The sequence below is a fragment of the Carettochelys insculpta genome, chromosome 21, assembly GCF_033958435.1.
Source record: "Carettochelys insculpta isolate YL-2023 chromosome 21, ASM3395843v1, whole genome shotgun sequence".
Lineage (NCBI taxonomy): Eukaryota > Metazoa > Chordata > Testudines > Carettochelyidae > Carettochelys > Carettochelys insculpta.
The window spans coordinates 13,760,188-13,778,329 of NC_134157.1; the positions used below are offsets into that span (position 1 = coordinate 13,760,188).

Here is an 18,142-nt window from a genome sequence, read left to right on the forward strand (position 1 = left end):
GGAATCCCCAGGTTAAATTCTGTGGCCTGTGTTAGAGCAGGTCAGATTAGATCAAGGGTCGGCAACCAAAATAGCAAGAGTCTTTTTTCCAAATTCAGTAAAAAAAAATCAATTATTCAAGAGCCTCAATTCATATGAATATGAGACGGTCCTTAATAAATAAAGTCAGACTGTATTTTTGGTAACCCCTATTTTAAGAACAACACACACAATGGGTTGTAATGCAGTACATGTTTACTGAAAGCTGTTCACAAACTTAGTCTCTTGGGGTTTCATTTTTTGTTGTTAAATTTCTCACTGCAATGAGACACAAAGGGATCCCAGCCAAACTGCATATAAATGTGAAGGACTGGGTCCATTCAGTTTGAAATTTGCTATTTTCAGCTTCGATTTTGCTCTTTTTTGAAGCCATTCCAACCCCACTTTAATTCTGACAATTTTATTTCATGTTTAATTTCAGGTTTCTTTCTTGAAATGCGTATTGCCCTTCACAGCAGGAATGCCATGAGCTTCCTTTTCCTCTTCAGAAATAAGACTTTTTATTAGCAGCACAATCAAAACACAGATGCAGTATCATATCCCACAACGCACTGCATATATTAAAAGGGGAGTTACCCAATGTTTTGAGGTCACATATAGTTTGCTATTTAGATATAAGCTATTCATTGTTGGGCTTTTAGATGTTCACTGTTTATCAAAAATAATCAGAAGGGTTTTGTGTGTGTGTGTGTGTGTTTTAAACTTTGCAATTATAGCGTTGGGAGCCACAAAGAAATCCTTAAATAGCTGCATGAAGCTCTGGAGCCTCAGGTTGCAGACCCCTGGTCTAGATGATGAAAACTTTTGCTGGTCTTAAATCTAGAATCTATTTCATACACTTTGTATTGAGCATAACTTATTGATCAGTCCTTATATATTATTTTCAAGAACCATCACTGCATCTTAAAAGATGATTTTTTTGCATGTTTTAAAATCAGTTTATGCACACGCAGCTGCGCAGAGCCTGAGATGCAAGGTGCTCGTATGTATGAGAGCACAGGGTGTTGAATCACAACTTTCATTCATTACAAGTAACTCCTTGTATACGAGGCTGAGGATGTGACGAGCGTGAGATCTTATGCGAAGAGCAGGCCTTGAAGGGTGTCCATTTAATCTTGGCATGTCTTTTGCACGTTGCCTTACTCAGTTGAATCCTCATCAATATTGTCTTCAGTGGTGATTCGGAAGAGGATTGCAGATATGAGACATTTGTGATGTACTCCTGTTTTAATGTCATGTGGCGCTCACTGTGATCAACACCGCCCAATACAGAAAAGTTGAAATAGAAGTGTTTGATGATGTTGCTTATATGAAGAAAGATTCTATATGCCCACAGAATGTGCCATAGGCTGATCATTTACATCCCTTGAACTCCTGGATTTTGCAGATAATTTTGCTTTCCTATCACATATCAACACCTGCAGCAAGCGAAATGGACAGCAAATCAGCTTCAATAAGATGGATATCAGTCTTGACCTTTAATATTGCCTCACCATCACCTGCGTGGCGAGAGAATCATGGTCTCACCAGCACAGAACCATTCACCTATTTGGGCACTTCCATCAGCCAGGATGGTAGAATGAGCCAGAACACCTGGAAAGCCAGGAACATATCAGGAGCTTATAGGCTGTCTGGAAATCATCAAAATACAACACCAAAACCAATCTCAAGATTCATCAGTGCTGTATACTTTCAACACGCCTTTATAGTCAGAAGGCTGGGGAGTGAGAAAGGATGACATTTGCAGACTGTCTTCATTCAACACAGCCTGCCACCGAGAAAAATCCTCCATGTCTTTGGGCCTAAAACAATCTGAAACCAAGTTCTAGCCACACGATGCACCCAAGACGATATGAGCAACAGCATGGCCGAGAGGCCATGGAGATGTATTGGCCAAGTGCTTCAGATGGACACTCAATTCAGCACTAGAACAGGAATAAAATGGAGACCTGCAGGCAGGTGAAAACGAGACTGCTCCAAAACAGCACAGCAACAAGCTATGGCAGTTGAAAAAACTGGGGCACAGCTGGGGAACCACAGAAGGACTTGCCCAAAACAGAAAGGAGTGGAGGAGCTCCTTCATTGCCCAATGGTGTAATGGGAGCATCATGATGATGATGATAAGTCCTGTGGTACTTTATAGACTAACAGATTTTTTTGGAGCATAAGTATCCCATCTGTATCCACATCCCACAAGCATTCCATCTGATGAAGCAGGTCTTTGCCCACAAAAGCTTATGCTCCAAAAATTCTGTTAGTCTGTAAAGTGCCACAGGACAACTTGTTGTTTTTGCGGCTACAGCCTAATATGGCTACCCCTCTGATACTCACGATGATGATGACTGATGATTACAGATTCCTGCTGAACTTAACAAAGAGGTACACAGGACTATCCCCACCTCCTTGTGGAATTAACTGACCTGTAAGGACAAACACAACCCACAAATCACAGAGCAAGATTTGCTTGTGTCCATGGTCCTAAACCGGCTCTGTTTACAGCCTACGCTATTCTAGAGACAGTACAAACATTCTGATTTTGATAACCCCAACAGGCATTATCCTAATCACTTCCTGTCCTCCCTGGTCATGGAGCTAGCAATATGATTGCTTAGGATACATGAGGGTAACACAAGTGGAACTCTTTGCAGGCTCAGGTCTAATACAAGACAGCACTACATCCCTCTTTAGCTTCTCTTTGGAATGTGTGGATTGGGTTCTTTCTCTCTGACCCCCAGGGCTGTTAGGAGTAACACCACTGTGGGGTAAAAGGAGACTCTGTGATTCAGGACAGCTGGTGAATGGCAGAAAGGATTATGATGATCCAATTCTTACCAACATGTACCAGTTTCTTCTCCTATGTGCCTGGCTCTATGGCAACCCTATCCTGAAAGGGCCCTGGGGATGCTACTACAGTGCAAATATTTAACCATAATAACAGCTGTTGTCTGATATAGCCATCCACTCAAGTGGAGAAAATAATTTAGCTTACCAGATGGAAGCTTGTGCTGCTTTTAGGCTTGATGCAGTGGGAATCATTGGCTGGTGGCCGTGGGCCTGAGCTCTCGTTTAAATCCCTAAGTGACACTATGACTGTGTGAATGACAACAGCTGAGTTTGTTTTTAGTAAAAATTAGTTTCTTCATATACATTCCTTTTCCTGTCTACATGAAGATAACGCACACTTGCCGCTTCAGTCACACCAGGGGTGCTCAACCCCAGCCACTTGCAGCCCATTGAGCACACACCTGAGGCCCACACGACAGCCTCAGGGCTGTATAGGTAGTATTATATAGCATGGATGCAACTCATGGAAGATATGGAGAGCCGCATGCACGTCCCACAATGGTAAAGCGGTTGAGCACCACAGTCGGACGCCTCCTGCGGTGCTCCAGCCTGGGTGGTGTTTCTGCGGGAGCTGCAAGGCAGTCTGTGTCTGACTGGATTGTTGAGTGCTTTGGGATCTGGTTTGAAGGACCGGTGGCTTTGGGGAAAACAGTAAGTAGCAAGAGCCTTATGGCACAATTGTAAGAGTTGGCAATGCGACTTTGCTGTTCCCCATGGTTCTGCGGGCAGATGGCTGCCCACTGTGCCAGTGCTAGCCATGCACATACGGCCCGTGGGCTCCACGAGGCTGTGGGGTTGAATATGCCCTATGCCCAGGGTTACTAGGGTACACAGCGTGTTCACTATGAAATACTGGCTCCGCGCATTACCAACACGTGACCTGTTTTGGGGGAGGGGAATTTTCGCGTAGCCTCAAACCCCACATCCAACATGGGAGTGCATCAGAGCCGAGCAGTTTGCCAGTACTAAACATGGCCCTGCACCTGCCCCCGCCGGCCCCCCTTTGAGCCCTGCGCTCTTTGCCAGAATCAAATATGGCGTCCCAAGCCTCTTCACTGCTGAGGTTCTCCAGGACCTCACGCAAGATGGCGGCGCCCCAAGCTAATAGGGCCGCTCTTACGCACGCTCTTGCCAGTAACAGACATGGCGGAAAAGGCGGTCTGGTTCAGACAGGCACCGATGCCCCAGAATCTGCCAGGAGTTAAGATGGCGGCAATAGAAATTCGGTTGCCGGTGGCTCGTAAGCTCGTGGGTCAGAGCCTGGCCCGGGAGAGCGACAAGCACCTGGTGGCTCCGGGGGACACGATCACCACAGACACGGGCTACATGAGGTGAGGGGCTTCCGCCAGGTTTCTTCTCCCTCCGGTGGGCCCTTCCCCCATCTCCGAGATAGAGGCTGTGGGGCAGGGTCCCGTATCCTACCGAACGAGGGGCTGCGGCACTGCCCCCTACGCGCCCCGCCAGGCACGGATATGGGTCAGAGTTCCTTATCTCTACACACACCCCGACCCGGCGCTACGGTGCAGCCAGTCTCCCTCCTCAGCACGTGAGCTGTGGGGCAGCGTCCTTTTGCCCCCTACATCCCAGTGGCAGCTCTGCTTTCCCGCCACCCTCAGCTAAGCCTGTGGGGCAAGGCCCCTTATACCCCACGGAGTGGGGCCACACTGCCTCTCCTACGCCTTTGTTCCTAGGGTTTTAGGAGAGGGTCCCAGGGGCAGGGTTTTCTGGGAACCCGAGTTCCCTTGCAGTCCCAGGTGTTTTGAGAAGCTGTATTTTCTTCCCTGCCCCCTTCTTTCCCCTGAGCCGAGCTGCAGAAAACAGCTTCTCCTCAGGGGTGGGCAGTGCGGCTCCGAGCAAGAGTTCAGGCCTTGAGTCATTGTGAGTTGCTTGTCCTCTGGGGGCCACTGAAAAGTCGCTTGGGTTTGCCCTGGGGCTCACCTGGCTGGTGAATGGGGGATGGGGTCAGGCTAGCGGTGGGCAATAAGCAGCCTGCAGGATGCAGTCCAAGAAGGTTAGCCCCTGGTAGGCCACCAGACAGGTTATTTACCTGAGCAGTTGCGGGTATGGCCACTGGCAGCACCTGTTGGCTGTGGTTCACCATTCAAACAGCTGTACTTGTGGACCATCATGTAAACAAAATGCCTTGTGGTCCACCATGTGCTAACTGACCAAATGCATCCAGCCACAGGCCGCTTACTGCCCATCTGGGGTTGGACCTTATGGGCTTTTTAGATCTGGCTGTAAACTTCTCATTGCCCCAGACTGTTGCTTGTCTTATGCTTAGAGCTGGCCCTAAATCACTCTCTCTAGAGCAGTATTGGAAAAGAGGCTGATCAGTCTTAGGTCATGTCTACACTACAGAGAAAAAAAAAATCTATTTAAGATTGGCAATTTCAGCTGTGGGAATTGCATTAATTGACTTTTTCTGCCATCCCCACAGAGGGAGATTGATGGGAGAAACTCTCCCATTGACTTCCCTTACTTCTCACAGCTGCTAGGAGTACCAGGGGACAGTGGAGCTCTGATCATTTGATTTAGTGTTGGCCCCACTAGGCACACTAAATCAAAGCCCGGAAGATCGACTGCCATTGCATCCATCTTCTGGTAAGTGTAGATGTACCCTCACTTAAAGCTACACCACTTGTATAGAACATGAATAAGGCTGAGCAGTGTCACACCCTGAGTGTATCTTTATTTCACAAACTCTTCACTGGGAGCTGGGTAGAGAAAGACAAATCCGTAGAGACGGGGGAAATAGCCCTTTTTAATCCTAGGGCATTTTGGAACGTTTCTCTTAATAACTCTGTGACTACTTTAAGCCTGGGCTGTGAAAACATCGATTGGCTTGCCCCGGGGCGGTAGGGATGGCAGATGTTATATTTGGATGTTTAATGTATTCTTTTATGGCAGGGGCCATGGCACGTATATGGGAGATGAGAAACTTGTAGCATCTGTAGCAGGCGCTGTGGAGAGAGTGAACAAACTGATCTGTGTCAAAGCTCTGAAAACCAGGTGAGAACAGGCTTGGAGACAGAAGCCATTTTCTGAACCTATTTAAAAATCGGATGCTCCTTCTCATATGGGGTGATCCAATTCCTAGAACTGTGTTTCCCAGTTAAAGGTATTAGAAGGGGCATAAGCCAACAGATGGTCTCAGTGTGTGGCCAACAGTGGGAGACATTTAAAATGGATTGGGGGTGAATGGAAAAATGGCCAGACTCTTATCAGATCAATACTTCCATCTACAGTGGATTAGTGAATTCCATAACCATATTATTTGTGGATTGTGAGACCGGAAGGGTGCATTGGATCAGCTAATCTGACCTGTGTAACACAGACCAGAAAATTGCATCCACTCAGTCCTAGTCTGAACCCAATTTTAAATTTGTAGAAATAAATATCCATTCTGGAAACACTGATGCTACCATTTGTACACACTCAAGTGCTCTTGCCAGGCTGGCCCTGCTTGTGTTTGCTTGACCAGAATTTTTGGTTTTGTCTTGCTCCCAGGTATAATGGGGAAGTTGGTGACATTGTGGTTGGGAGAATCACAGAGGTAAGGTGAAGGAGATCCTGGCTGCCGTTCAGTGTTAATGACTTATTTTCCCTGACAACATACTAAAACTAGAATTACAGTTGCCTTACACTTAAAACATAAGTGTTAGCTGTACAGTTTTGTAGTGACTACACAGGATTGTCACTGGTGCACCTATGTTTGATCTATTATGTTCCTAATACACCCAGCACCTTAACATCCAGGTTTTTTAGGGACTGCCACAGGATATTGGGCGAATTCAGCACCTTACTGTATTGGGCCTTTCCTATTGTAAGATCTTGAATTCTCCAGGCTATGCTGCTGTGTGACCTTAAGGAAGTCATTGGCTATCTGTAGAATGGAGATGCTATCAGGTCCCTTGATTAATGGGGCTGTGTTAATGTAACGTGTAGTTGAAGTCTTAAAATTTTAGTTCAAATTGGTTTTGTGTGCTACATCTGGGCCTGAGGCCACCTGTTAATGTTCTTAGTGGATGTCTGTACTGGGTGGGGTATATTCACATAGATAGTAGAGAACAAGACAAATTTCATCACTTTTTCCTCTTCATTTGTCTGTGTGAAGTACTTTGGTTGATGTGGATTGCTGGGGACTGTGGTCCTTCTGGCCATTGAAAGTCCCATTCCACTGATGAACATGTGTTTGGGTCATAGCGGATCACAAGCTAAGTATGAGTCAATGGTGTGTCACTGTTGCAAAAACGATTCTGGGATGCATTAACTGGAGTGTTGTGAGGAAGACACGAGAAGTAATTCTTCCGCTCCACTTTGTGTTGACTAGGCCTCAGCTGGAGTATTGTGTCCACTTGTAAATACCACATTTAAGAAAAGATGAGGAGAAATTGGGGAGGGTCCAGAGAAGAGCAACTAAAATGATTAAAACTCTAGAAGATATGGCCTATGAGAGAAGATGTAAAGAACTGGGTTTATTTAGTGTGGAAAAGAGAAGGCTGAGAGGGGAACAGGATAGCAGCTTTCAGGTACCTAAAAGGGTGTTATAAGGAGGAGGGAGCCTCTGGTAGGACAGAAGCAGAGGACTTAAATTGCAGTAAGGGAGGTTTAGGTTGGACATTAGGAAAAATTTCTCAACTGTCGGAGTGGTTAAGTACTGAAATAGTTGCCTGTGATGGTTGTAGAATCTACATCATTGGTGAAATTTAAGAACACATTGGATAATTATCTAAGAGGTGATGTAGTTGTAGATGGTGCTTGGTCCTGCTGTGAGGGGCAGGGGACTGGCCTTGATGACCTCTTGAGTTCCCTTCCAGTTCTAGTATTCTGTGGGTCTATAATTTCCGAATAACTAGCTGAGAAATTTCTCTCTCCTTCTCCTCAGGTTCAGCAGAAAAGATGGAAGGTGGAGACCAACGCCCGGCTGGATTCAGTCTTGCTTCTCTCATCCATGAACCTACCAGGAGGAGAGCTGGTGAGTGAAATCCCCAGCAGTGTGTTGCTGGATTACTCTCTTGCTGCTCAACAGTAGCAGATGTAAGGAGCTAGGCACTGAGATGAACTGCTGTGAGGCTGTGTACCTCTTTCCCCACCTGCTGTTGTGAGTGTCCAGCTAATTCATCTGTGCTTGCAAGTTTGCAGGTTAGTCTGCTATACCCTTTCCAAGACCTTTTGCACAAAGGCAGCTCATCACTTGGTGTCATTGTTTCTGCATAACTGATACCCTCAATGGGCAGGACTACGCTTCGAGTTGGTGGTGTAATTCCCAGCTCTAGTGTTGGGGAGGCTGACAGAATTGCTGGACCTCTGGGCAAGGCCCTTTTGAATTGTCAGGTCCCAGAGCAATTGTCCCCTTTGTCTCTCCCCATCCCCTGTTGGCAGACCTGCTGAGGGCAGGTTTACCAATATTCACCCTCATGGAGCTAGCGTGTTAAAAATAGCCTGTAGCTGCAGCCACCTTGAGTGCGTGTTTCCCAGGGGAAATAGCCAGCTGTCCCCTCCTGCTGTGTATGCTGCATTTTTAGCATGCTAGCCTCATCAGCTCTAACACGGGTATGTCTGCTCAAACTCTGAGTCCCATTCCCACCTTGACTTGTAGCTGTACCCGGTGAAACCAACCACCACAGAAAGGCGCGTCTCCTAACGTAGCTGTTGCATGTTTTACATTTCTGGATTGTGAGAATCATGGCTTTCTGAGACAGAAGAGACATATGGGGTTCCATCCAGTCAGCTACCCTCACCCGGCTCAGGCAGGATTGGTCCGACAGTGTATTCTCTCGTGTCTTGCCCAATCAAAATGCAACAGCAGCAGGCTCTCCTTTGGAAGGCGGCAAGTGATAGGATTAGAACTGCAAGACAGGTGCTCTACTTGGTGATCTGGTAAAGCCGTGCCCCATAGCCTGTGGTGACAGAGCTTTGAGTGGTGGACAGAAGAAAAACGGAAGGGGATCAATTACTCTTGCACATAACTTCCCTCTCTTTGTGCTTTTCAGAGGAGGAGATCAGCGGAGGATGAGCTTGCAATGAGGGACTATCTACAGGAAGGGGATCTTATCAGTGTATCCTTTCTTCATTTCCGTTTACGCAGGAGATGCCCGTGGGTCTTGGGTGCATAGCCGAAGGCCAGCAGATTAACTCCCAGTTCATCAGAACATGAACCTTCCTGCTTCCTATGTTTGGCCTCACCGAAGAGTTCTCTGCTCCACCACTGACTGGAACAGGTGGGGCAGGAACACAGGACTTGAAGGGTGTTCTATCCTCCTTCATGGCTACCAATAGGATTCCCAGCCCCTTGGGCAAAGTGAGGGGAGACAACTCTGGGCTGCTGGAAGGGGCAGAACCTCTGGCAGAAAGGATGGATCTCGGGGGGCTAGCCTCCACCAGCCAGCCCTTCAGAACTGCCTGGGCAGCCATTTAAAGGGCCTGGGGCTTTGGCAGCTGCTGCAGTGGTGGCAGTGGCCAGGCGCCTTGGGCACTTTCAAGTTGCTGGGCCTTGGGGCAGCTGTCCCCTTACCCCACCTCTTTGGTGGTCCTGCTCATCTTTTTTTCCACCTCCCAAGTTCTGTCAGGCTTTATGTCCCATTTTTGCCCAACTATATGTGTATCATGGGCAAGAGCACTGGGCAGCCCTCCAGGAGGCTGTAACTTTGTCCTTTGAAGGCAGCATCTGTCCTAAGATGGCTACTGGAGGGAAACAGCGCACTCACATCATGCCTGAAGGCAGAGATCATCTGCTGGCCTTTGTTGGAGACACTCACACAGAGACCCTGTATTTGTCTTCTCTGGTGGTCTCCCAGGCTTACTAAAATGGACTTATTCCCAGTCTGTTTGCTGTTCCTCAAATCCTTCATCACCAGTTTGATGCTTCTGCACATTTGCATCCCTCCTCACTAATTATTGGCGTACTAGCCCGGGGATGAACCTGAGCTTGTGGGCTGGGTCATTTTGAGGGGAGAGATGCCACTTTCAGACTCCATAGCCTGTGATGCATGCTCCAGCATGAGGCCAAGAAAAAAGAGTGAGCTCTGAGCCTCGTGGCTGGCTGAAATGACAAGGAAACAGTCAGATGGCACTACAAGGGATGGGTGGGGGAGCTGTGGGTAAAGGGAAGACTCTACCTGAACATTTCATTTGTGGCTTGCCCAGCAGAAGCAGTAGGAGGTGAGGGAGGGAGGCTGTTGGGCCCGGCTGGAGGCAGAGTTTCTTTTCCTTAAGCAGCACTGCCAGGCAGAAGTCCAGGCGGTATTTTCTGACGGGGCTGTGTCACTGCACACGCGGAGTCTGAAATATGGGAAGGTGAGGGACCGGGCAAACTGCCACGTTTCCTTGTCACTGGAATTTATTTGGCTTCACGGGCCGGCTTCTCAGAACTGACCTGGCTCCTGAGTGTGGGCCACTCTGCATGAAGGGCTTGAGATAAGAACAAGAAGAAGTTACTAATCTATGTCTGCGGGCTGGGGACATGGAGGCACTTGAGCCAGAAATGACTTAAAATACAGAGCCGCCAGGGTGAAATGAATCTTGTCACGTTGTCCTGGGACCCTCCTTAGCAGCAGTTAGTGTGTGAACTGCCTGCTGGGTATCGAAACCCGGGGGAGAAACCACTTGTAGTGGAAACTTCCCAACAGCTCTGTCTCTCCGGAACCACCTGTGGCTTTTCCTGCTCTCTGTTGCCCCCCAGACTCTATTTGAGGGGTTGAAATAAGCTGATGGGCCATTTGAATGCAGACTGCAATTCAGGGGTGTCAGATGTGGGATATTAGCACTTGAAAGCAGAGTGTGATTACTGAACAAAGAGTAGCAGGCGGAGAGCAACTGTATCAAATGGGAAAATGTGCCACTAAATGGCGCCTCTCTCACTCAGTGCTTTTCTGGAGCGCTGGGTGGTGTGTTGGAATGAGCTGAATGCTTCCGTTGCACTCCCTCTTCAAAGTACTGTTTGGTATTAGTTAATCATCCCAGCATGCTGTAGTGCCTAGTGTGGGCTTGATGTCCCCATCTGGGAAATGGGGATAGCAAACACTGAGTTGAATTTGGTTGGCTCCCAGACAGGGCTGCTGATGGGCGGGAAGGAGGCAGCTGTCCCAGGGCACAGTCATTTAAGAGGACCCAGGGCAGCTGCCAGCACTAGCTCAGCAGCAGCCGGAGCCCCTGGCCTTTTTAAATTGCCAGTGGAGCCCTTGGCATTGTGCACCCTCTGTTCCCAGTGGTGCTGAAGCCCCAGCCCTGCTCCGCCTGAAGCCCCGCCCCTTCTGGGGGACCTGGAACTGGCTTGCTTCCGTGCCTGGCAAAATTTCTTGCCAGCCCTGTTCCTAGACCACTGGTGGAGCTGGTGTGAACAATCTGGCCACATCCCCCTCATATTAAGTGTTGTGCTCTCCTCTTCAGCTTGGACAAGGTGTGCTCGTTCAGGTCTCTCCCTCCCTTGTGAAACGCCAGAAGACTCATTTCCATGAACTGCCCTGTGGGGCCTCTGTGATCCTTGGGAACAATGGTTTCATCTGGATCTACCCAACAGCTGAACAGAAGGATGAAGAGGCAGGGGGCTTTGTCACCAACCTGGAGGTGAGGCAACAGTACTTCAGTGGTGGGTTGGGATGATTTGTCCCCATCTGGGAAATGGAGATAATGGAGGCTCTTCAAAAGGCCTCCTTATCAAGCTCTATTTCAGTAGCCTGACACCAAGAAACAGAACCCATGTACCAATGGTAAAGGGAACCGGTATCCGGGAGAGTGCTGACCTAAGGGCTTGCAACATTTTGTAGTGAGAATAAAGTGTCACAGCAGCATCTCCCCTCCTATTCACAGTTGTGGAATATCGCGGGGGTGGCCCAAGTGAAGGAAATATTTATATCTGTAGCTGTCTGCTAATGTGAATTAAAGGCTGGAAACAAGGAAAAGAGCCATCATCACAGGAGCAGGCAGGTCTCCAGGAACCACCTCTCAACCGCAGCTGGCTCATTCAGCACCCCCGTGATCTGTTCACATCTGTAACGCACAGTGAACTGCTAGCCAAATTCCTAGCCCTTTAAAATAGATCACTAAGCCACGTGCATCCTAGCTAAAAGCACGGACTGTGCCTTTTACTGCCTGTGTGGGATGAGTGGCCTTGTGTGCGGCGATTGCCAAGGTCTTTTCCTTGCACGGAGATAGCCGCATAGCTTCATAGCAATAGTCTGTGCTGCTGTGTGAGATGCCAGGGGTTAATACTTGGTCACGATTTCTCTCACCCCTCTGGTACATGCTGCAGGCCTGGCACAATCAGCTAGTTAAGGAATAGCATCAGTCAGGTCCAAAAGGAGCTACAGTTCAGCTTTGGGATGGAAGAACATTGCCCAAGACATGGAGTTTTGTGTGGAAAGGTGGAGGGTGAAGAAACCTTCAGACAAAGTGTTGTCTGTCTGAACAGCCAGGCTTCTTTTACAGTGGAGCATATCATGGGCAGTGGAGTAGCTGCTGACTGTAATCGCATTCCTTCCCTGGCAGTGTGGAAAGAACCTACTATTCATGGCTTCTGGTCCTTGCTCTAATGGTTTTCCCTGCCCCCGTAACAATCTGAATTCACTTTCAGTGAAACGAGTTACTGGATGTGGTTTTAGGCTTGGAGTGAGGCTTTGATTGTTGTAGATCTCCAGTATTCCCCTGCACATTTATCCCTTTCTTTCTCACATTTGGTTTCTTTTCCCTTTTGTCCTTGCTTCCCTCTCAGCCAGTCTCTTTACACGACCGGGAGGTGATCTCACGTCTCCGAAACTGCATCCTGGCTCTGGTTGCTCAGAAGCTGATGCTCTACGACACCAGCATTCTGTATTGCTATGAGGCCTCCCTTCCCCATCAGGTATTGAGTCTAGTTGCTGCTTCCTTCACTCCCTGCTGCACAGGCCATGCCACTTTACCCAAAGCCAACAGGCTAGTGCATGCCTTCACTTCCTGGGGTGCAGGAAGACCCTGGTAGGAAATGGCAGTGTGATGTCCCCTGTCATGAACCAGATGGCTTTGGAAAGTTTGGGATGGGTTTGGGTTGAAGATCCCTACATCTGGTCAGATCCAACATGAACTCCATAGAAACAGTTACTTCCTTCACTGGCGACAAAAAAGTTTTCTTCTCTGGTGGAAGAGCAGCTCCATCCTCAAAGCTGTTGAGGTTAGAATTGCACCAGTGAGGGTGGGGCAAGGAGGAGGTAGCTCTGTCTCACATGCAACAAACAGGAAGCTCAGAGTCTTGTCTTTTCTCACCCACATTCACATCTTCTTTCAGCATTGGAAGGTTCTGGTTTTAGACTTTCTGTAGCTGGGTATGATACAGTCAACACCAGGGTTCCCTGTAAGCTGAGTGCTTGGGCTACCATCCAGGAGAGATTCAAGAGCTGCCCAGCTGATTAGAAGAGCACCCCCAGCTGGCAGTGTATATTTCTACTGGTGGTGCATATCCCCATATGCCTTGGTGCAGATAATAAAATTTATTCTGCCTGTCAGTGGAAAAAATGAGAGGGAATCACTTCACTTGCGAGGATCACAGCTGCAAACGTCTCTCTTCTCCTTTTCCCTGCAGATCAAGGACATTCTCAAGCCAGAGGTGATGCAAGAGGTTGTGCTGGAGACCCGGCAGAGGCTGTTGGATCTGGAGGGATGAGGGAAGGAGGCATTGCGTCTCACCAAAGCAGCATTGACTCCCCAACTTCCTGCATTGCCCCAGCCCCCTAAATATCATTCCAGAGCTCCCACATCTTGACTCCCTTGTCTCACTTCAAGGATTCCTTCTGGTTTGTAGGGTGAAGGAAACGCCTCAACCTGCAGACTGGCCTTTATGCAGAGCAGCTGCCAGTGGGATGTAGCTTGCTATGCTAGCTGTCATGGTAGATGATGTGCCTCTTCAGTGCCCCTCATGTGGTTGGCAGTGTTAGAGGAATGAGGAAACAAGGTATTTTCTTTTGCTTTATTGTCCTGTCCCCTTCTCCAGAAGGATCATGTAGCCAGGCCTACGAGTGACTGATCTTGACAGTGATGGGAACTCTACCAAAATGTCCTTTGTTCAAGAGACACATTTGTCCCTTCAAAACCTACATTGCAGCTATGCATCTGCAAAGGACAGGACTCAGAACATGTGTGGATCTCTTTGCCCCTTTCCAAACACATTGGATTCGAGTGTTCAGGCCCTGCATTTTCTCTGCTTACAATAAAGAACACAGAATAGTACAAAACCCTGCTGGTGCTGCGTGTCCATCTCACTGTGTACTGAGTGCCCATAGCTAGTAGTCAAGCCAGGCTGCCTTGATCCTCCAGTGCAAAAGTTGTCTTTTCATCCCATGTGCACAGGAAGGATTACAAGCGTTTTATTTTGTAGGTCACACTGGGAAGTCCTCTGGTCATGAAGGATTCAGCTGCTGTTTCCTACTAGAGATTTAAAAACAAATCTTCAATAAATAATATTTTGGAGAGAGAATTTGAGAGTGGTTTGTGTTTAAATTTTCCCTGTTTGTCATTTAATCGAATAGGGCTATTGAAAATCCTCTGCTCAGCCCCTTCCTGCAGGAACCTTTGCTCCAAGACTTTCTATGGGAAATACGCTTCTGTTTACTTTCAGTCTTCTTTGTGTTGTCCTCTGCAGTTGCCTTTGACTAAGCACTAGGTGGCAGTTTCTACTCAAGATTGTAGAATTTCAGCTAAGCCTCCACTTGATCTTCTGCTCACAGCTATTAAATGAGTATGCTGCATGTTCGGTGTAATGCCCTCCATGTAGCAAGGCCCAGAAACCTTGAGTGACCAGACCTATTATTTGCATGTGAGCGCTCAAAGCATTTGCTACTAAACTTGATGACAAACATCATCAAACTGTGAGGAAAAGTCTCTGAATAGACTGGCTCTTTAAAACCTGCCTGTGGGTGATGCTGGCACCTCTGCCATTCAAGTAATCATGGAGGAAAACAACCAAAAAGAATTAACCACAGGGGTGTCCTTACACTTGCACTGCACCTCTGGTTGGTTAGCAACATTTATTTTCCTTGTATGATAGCTGACTATATTTTATCAGAGTCACTGAGAGTTAAGATTTTGTTTGTTGCTGCTAGCAGGCAGGGTTGGGGGAACAGGAGTTTGGGGAATTTTGCTTTAATATGTAACTTTCAAATGCTGTTGGGCATAGAACAATGTAATTAGCAAGACACCATTCAGCAATGGTTCCTTGTTTCCACGGGAAGGTTGACTCAGGTAAAAGGAGCCCAGGTGAATTACCTGCATTCTACCCTATATCCTTCTCTGTCCTCTCTACTTTTAAACCACATTGAACACCTGGCTTAAAAGTGGGCTGAGATATGAAATTACTGCTTGGTCAGCTGACACTGAGAAATGGCTTGATATGAAAATTGCTCTGTGAATGTAAAATATTTCTGCACTTCTGGCAGGTGCACACTGCACCCTGGTCTGGTTCTTGGCAGGATGGGGATTGGAGATGGGCCACACCTTGCATGAAAGAGGTTTAGCTAATATGGTTGAAAGATGTGAGAGAAATCAACTTCCAACTGAGCTTAGTGCCAGTGAAGACTATTGGTTGGCTTGGAATTAGAGCCCAGAACCATCTCCCTGTCCCTCACCTTTTACTGTAACTATGGGGCCTCCTCTCGTCCCCAGCAGGCTCAGGTTCAAGAATGAAGGGGCATTTGGGGCCTCTTGAGTGGATTTCTTATTAAATGGTCAGTGTTCACTTTCCATTTTTAGAGGAAGAAGAAAATGTTCTATGTCTTTGCCTGTAGGGTGTTTCTGTTTTAAGGCCACCTTCCATGCCCCAGTTTATTTCATCACCCACATCTTCCTCTCATGTACACATTTAGATCACACACGTTTATATGGGTGGATCTGCAGCCAGAGATGGCTTTAGAGTTACAAATCCAGTCTGTTTCAGGTCTGAGCTTTTGTTTCCCTTTAAGTTTAGTGTAGGAAGTTCCCGTCTTTTAGATAAGTTCCTTGGGCATGTTAAGCACTTGAAGATGTGTTGACACATCAATTAATACGAAGCTGAGTAACAAACCCACTGGTGTTGGGCAGAGGCCGCTGAACAGAAGCATCAGCAGGTAAGAGTTTTTCCTTTCACGTGTTCTGATATTTTGCTAATGGTCAGTAGAGGTCGCCAGTGGTCTGTGCAAATCCTGCTAGTGCACCGAACTGGCTCCTAAATTCTGATGACAAGTTTCAGAGAGGTACCCGGGTGGGTTAGTCTGCTTCAGCAAATCAAGGAATCCAGTAACAACACCTCAAAGACTTTTTTAAAAAAAAAAGCTCACGCCTTAATAAATTTGTTACTCTTTAAGATGCCAACAGACTCCTTGTTTTGGTTGAAACAGACTAACCTGCCTATACTAACCCAGAAATGAATCCTGGCAATAAACTCCATTGCCAAATCTGTCCACATAGCTACCCTCGTGACACCATCATAGAACATAACCACATCAGCCACACCATCAGGGGCTTGTGCACCTGCGCACCCACAAAGGCGATATATGTCACCATCTGCCAGCAATGCCCCCCTTCCATGTACATTGAACAAACCTGACTGTCTCTTTGCAAAACAATAAGTGGACACAAATCAGACATCAAGAGTGGTAATCTATGAAAACCAGTAGGAGAGCACTCGAACCTCCCTGGACCCATTACAGGTTCGGAAGTTGCCGTCGTTGAAAAACACCCTTCCAAAACAGACTGCAATGTGCAACTGTCTAGCTGGAATTCACAGGCAAATTTGACATGATCAGAATGGGTTTAAATAGGGCCTGGGAATGGTGATCTCATTTCAATAAGTAATTTTCCCATTTAGGTATTCTCACTTTCTTACCGATGTTGGAAGTGGGCCACATCCACTCTGACTGAATTAGCCTCATTAATACTATTGCCACCTGCAAAGGGCATTTCTGGGTTCTCATAGTCTCTTTATTGAATTCCTGAACCATATACTCCTTTATATGAATAGGTTTCTTTGATTCCTGCTCTTCTCAATCCCTTGCAGCAAGACGGAGATGAGCCTAGGCTAGCATTTTCAAAGGCATCTGTCTGAGGGTAAGTGGTCTCTAACTCCCACTAAAATTGGGTACTTAACTCTGTTAGGTATAATTTAAAATCCCAGCTTTTGTGAGAAGAGGATTGATCACTGTCAGAAAGAAACCACTGCCTTTTCATGAAGGACCATGAGCCTGCCTTGTCAGCTGCCCTGGGGATGGGCAAAGAGTTTAAAATTTGGAACTGATTTTTTTCAAAGACTTGGCAATATTTAAGCACTGTCACTGGGCTTGTCTCTCTCTGCAGCAGAGATGGAGCAGTTCTTACCCCAAGGAGTTGACAGTCAAAATGTCTAAAATAGCCACCAGCAGGATTTATAGATTCTGCAAACAGCATTAGAGAACAGCTTGACTCAGGGGGATCAGCTGGATGGCTGCATTCACAGAATGCTGCCAGGTTCCTGAACTTGTGTTGTTGGAAAAGAAACACCAAGCTTGCAGCCCATCCTCTGGGAAGAGCAAATCAACAGTGAGAGGAGAGAAATAATCCTGCACAGGGCTTCCAGTGACATCTCTAAATCAAGGCAGGGAGTGAAGCTCATGTTACCAGATGCCCAAAAGAGTATTACAGGGAATAATGTGATGAAATACAGTTGACTTTGTTGGTACATGGTAAATAACATAGACGGGGTTAGTCCCTAAACAGGCATGTACAATTTACAGTTTGTTATAACCTAACAGGGGAAGGTAACATTTATGTCTCATCTACACAGGGAAGTGGTCTTGGGATAAAGTACTGGGTGAATTTAGAGCATGATAGCTATTCTGGGATAATGCCATTTATGGATGCTCTTTTTCTTGAAATAGAAGCACATCTTTTCCTAGCTTAGCTTAATCCACTTCCACAGTGGACCAGTTATTCTAGTCAATTTCACCATGTGGGCAAGTCCTTTGAGAGAGTAGTGACCCAGCAAGCAGGATGGCTCAGGCGAGAGCTCCAACCTGGGGAGCAGTCTGAGCAAGAGTGGGTCTCATAAAGGTGAGACGGTGCTGGACGGAACAGAAGGGAGCAGCACCCAGTAGCCGCGTCTACACGTGCGCACTACTTCGAAGTAGCGGCGCCAACTTCGAAATAGCGCCTGTCACGGCTACACATGTTGGGCGCTATTTCGAAGTTAACTTCGACGTTAGGCGGTGAGACATCGAAGTCGCTAACCCCATGAGGGGATGAGAATAGCGCCCTACTTCGACGTTCAACGTCAAACTAGGGA

The 18,142-nt window shown here is 47.3% G+C and overlaps 1 protein-coding gene across 1 annotated transcript; it reads left to right on the top strand.

Moving 5' to 3' along the window:
• The first annotated feature begins 4,089 nt into the window (after window positions 1-4,089).
• Window positions 4,090-14,322, top strand: EXOSC2 (exosome component 2). Its single transcript, XM_075015297.1, has 9 exons — window positions 4,090-4,214; window positions 5,794-5,895; window positions 6,394-6,439; window positions 7,772-7,861; window positions 8,880-8,945; window positions 10,114-10,182; window positions 11,275-11,451; window positions 12,596-12,724; window positions 13,439-14,322. Exons 1-9 carry the CDS (start codon window positions 4,090-4,092, stop codon window positions 13,517-13,519), a joined length of 885 nt encoding a protein of 294 aa, XP_074871398.1. The 3' UTR covers window positions 13,520-14,322.
• The last annotated feature ends 3,820 nt before the right edge of the window (window positions 14,323-18,142 follow it).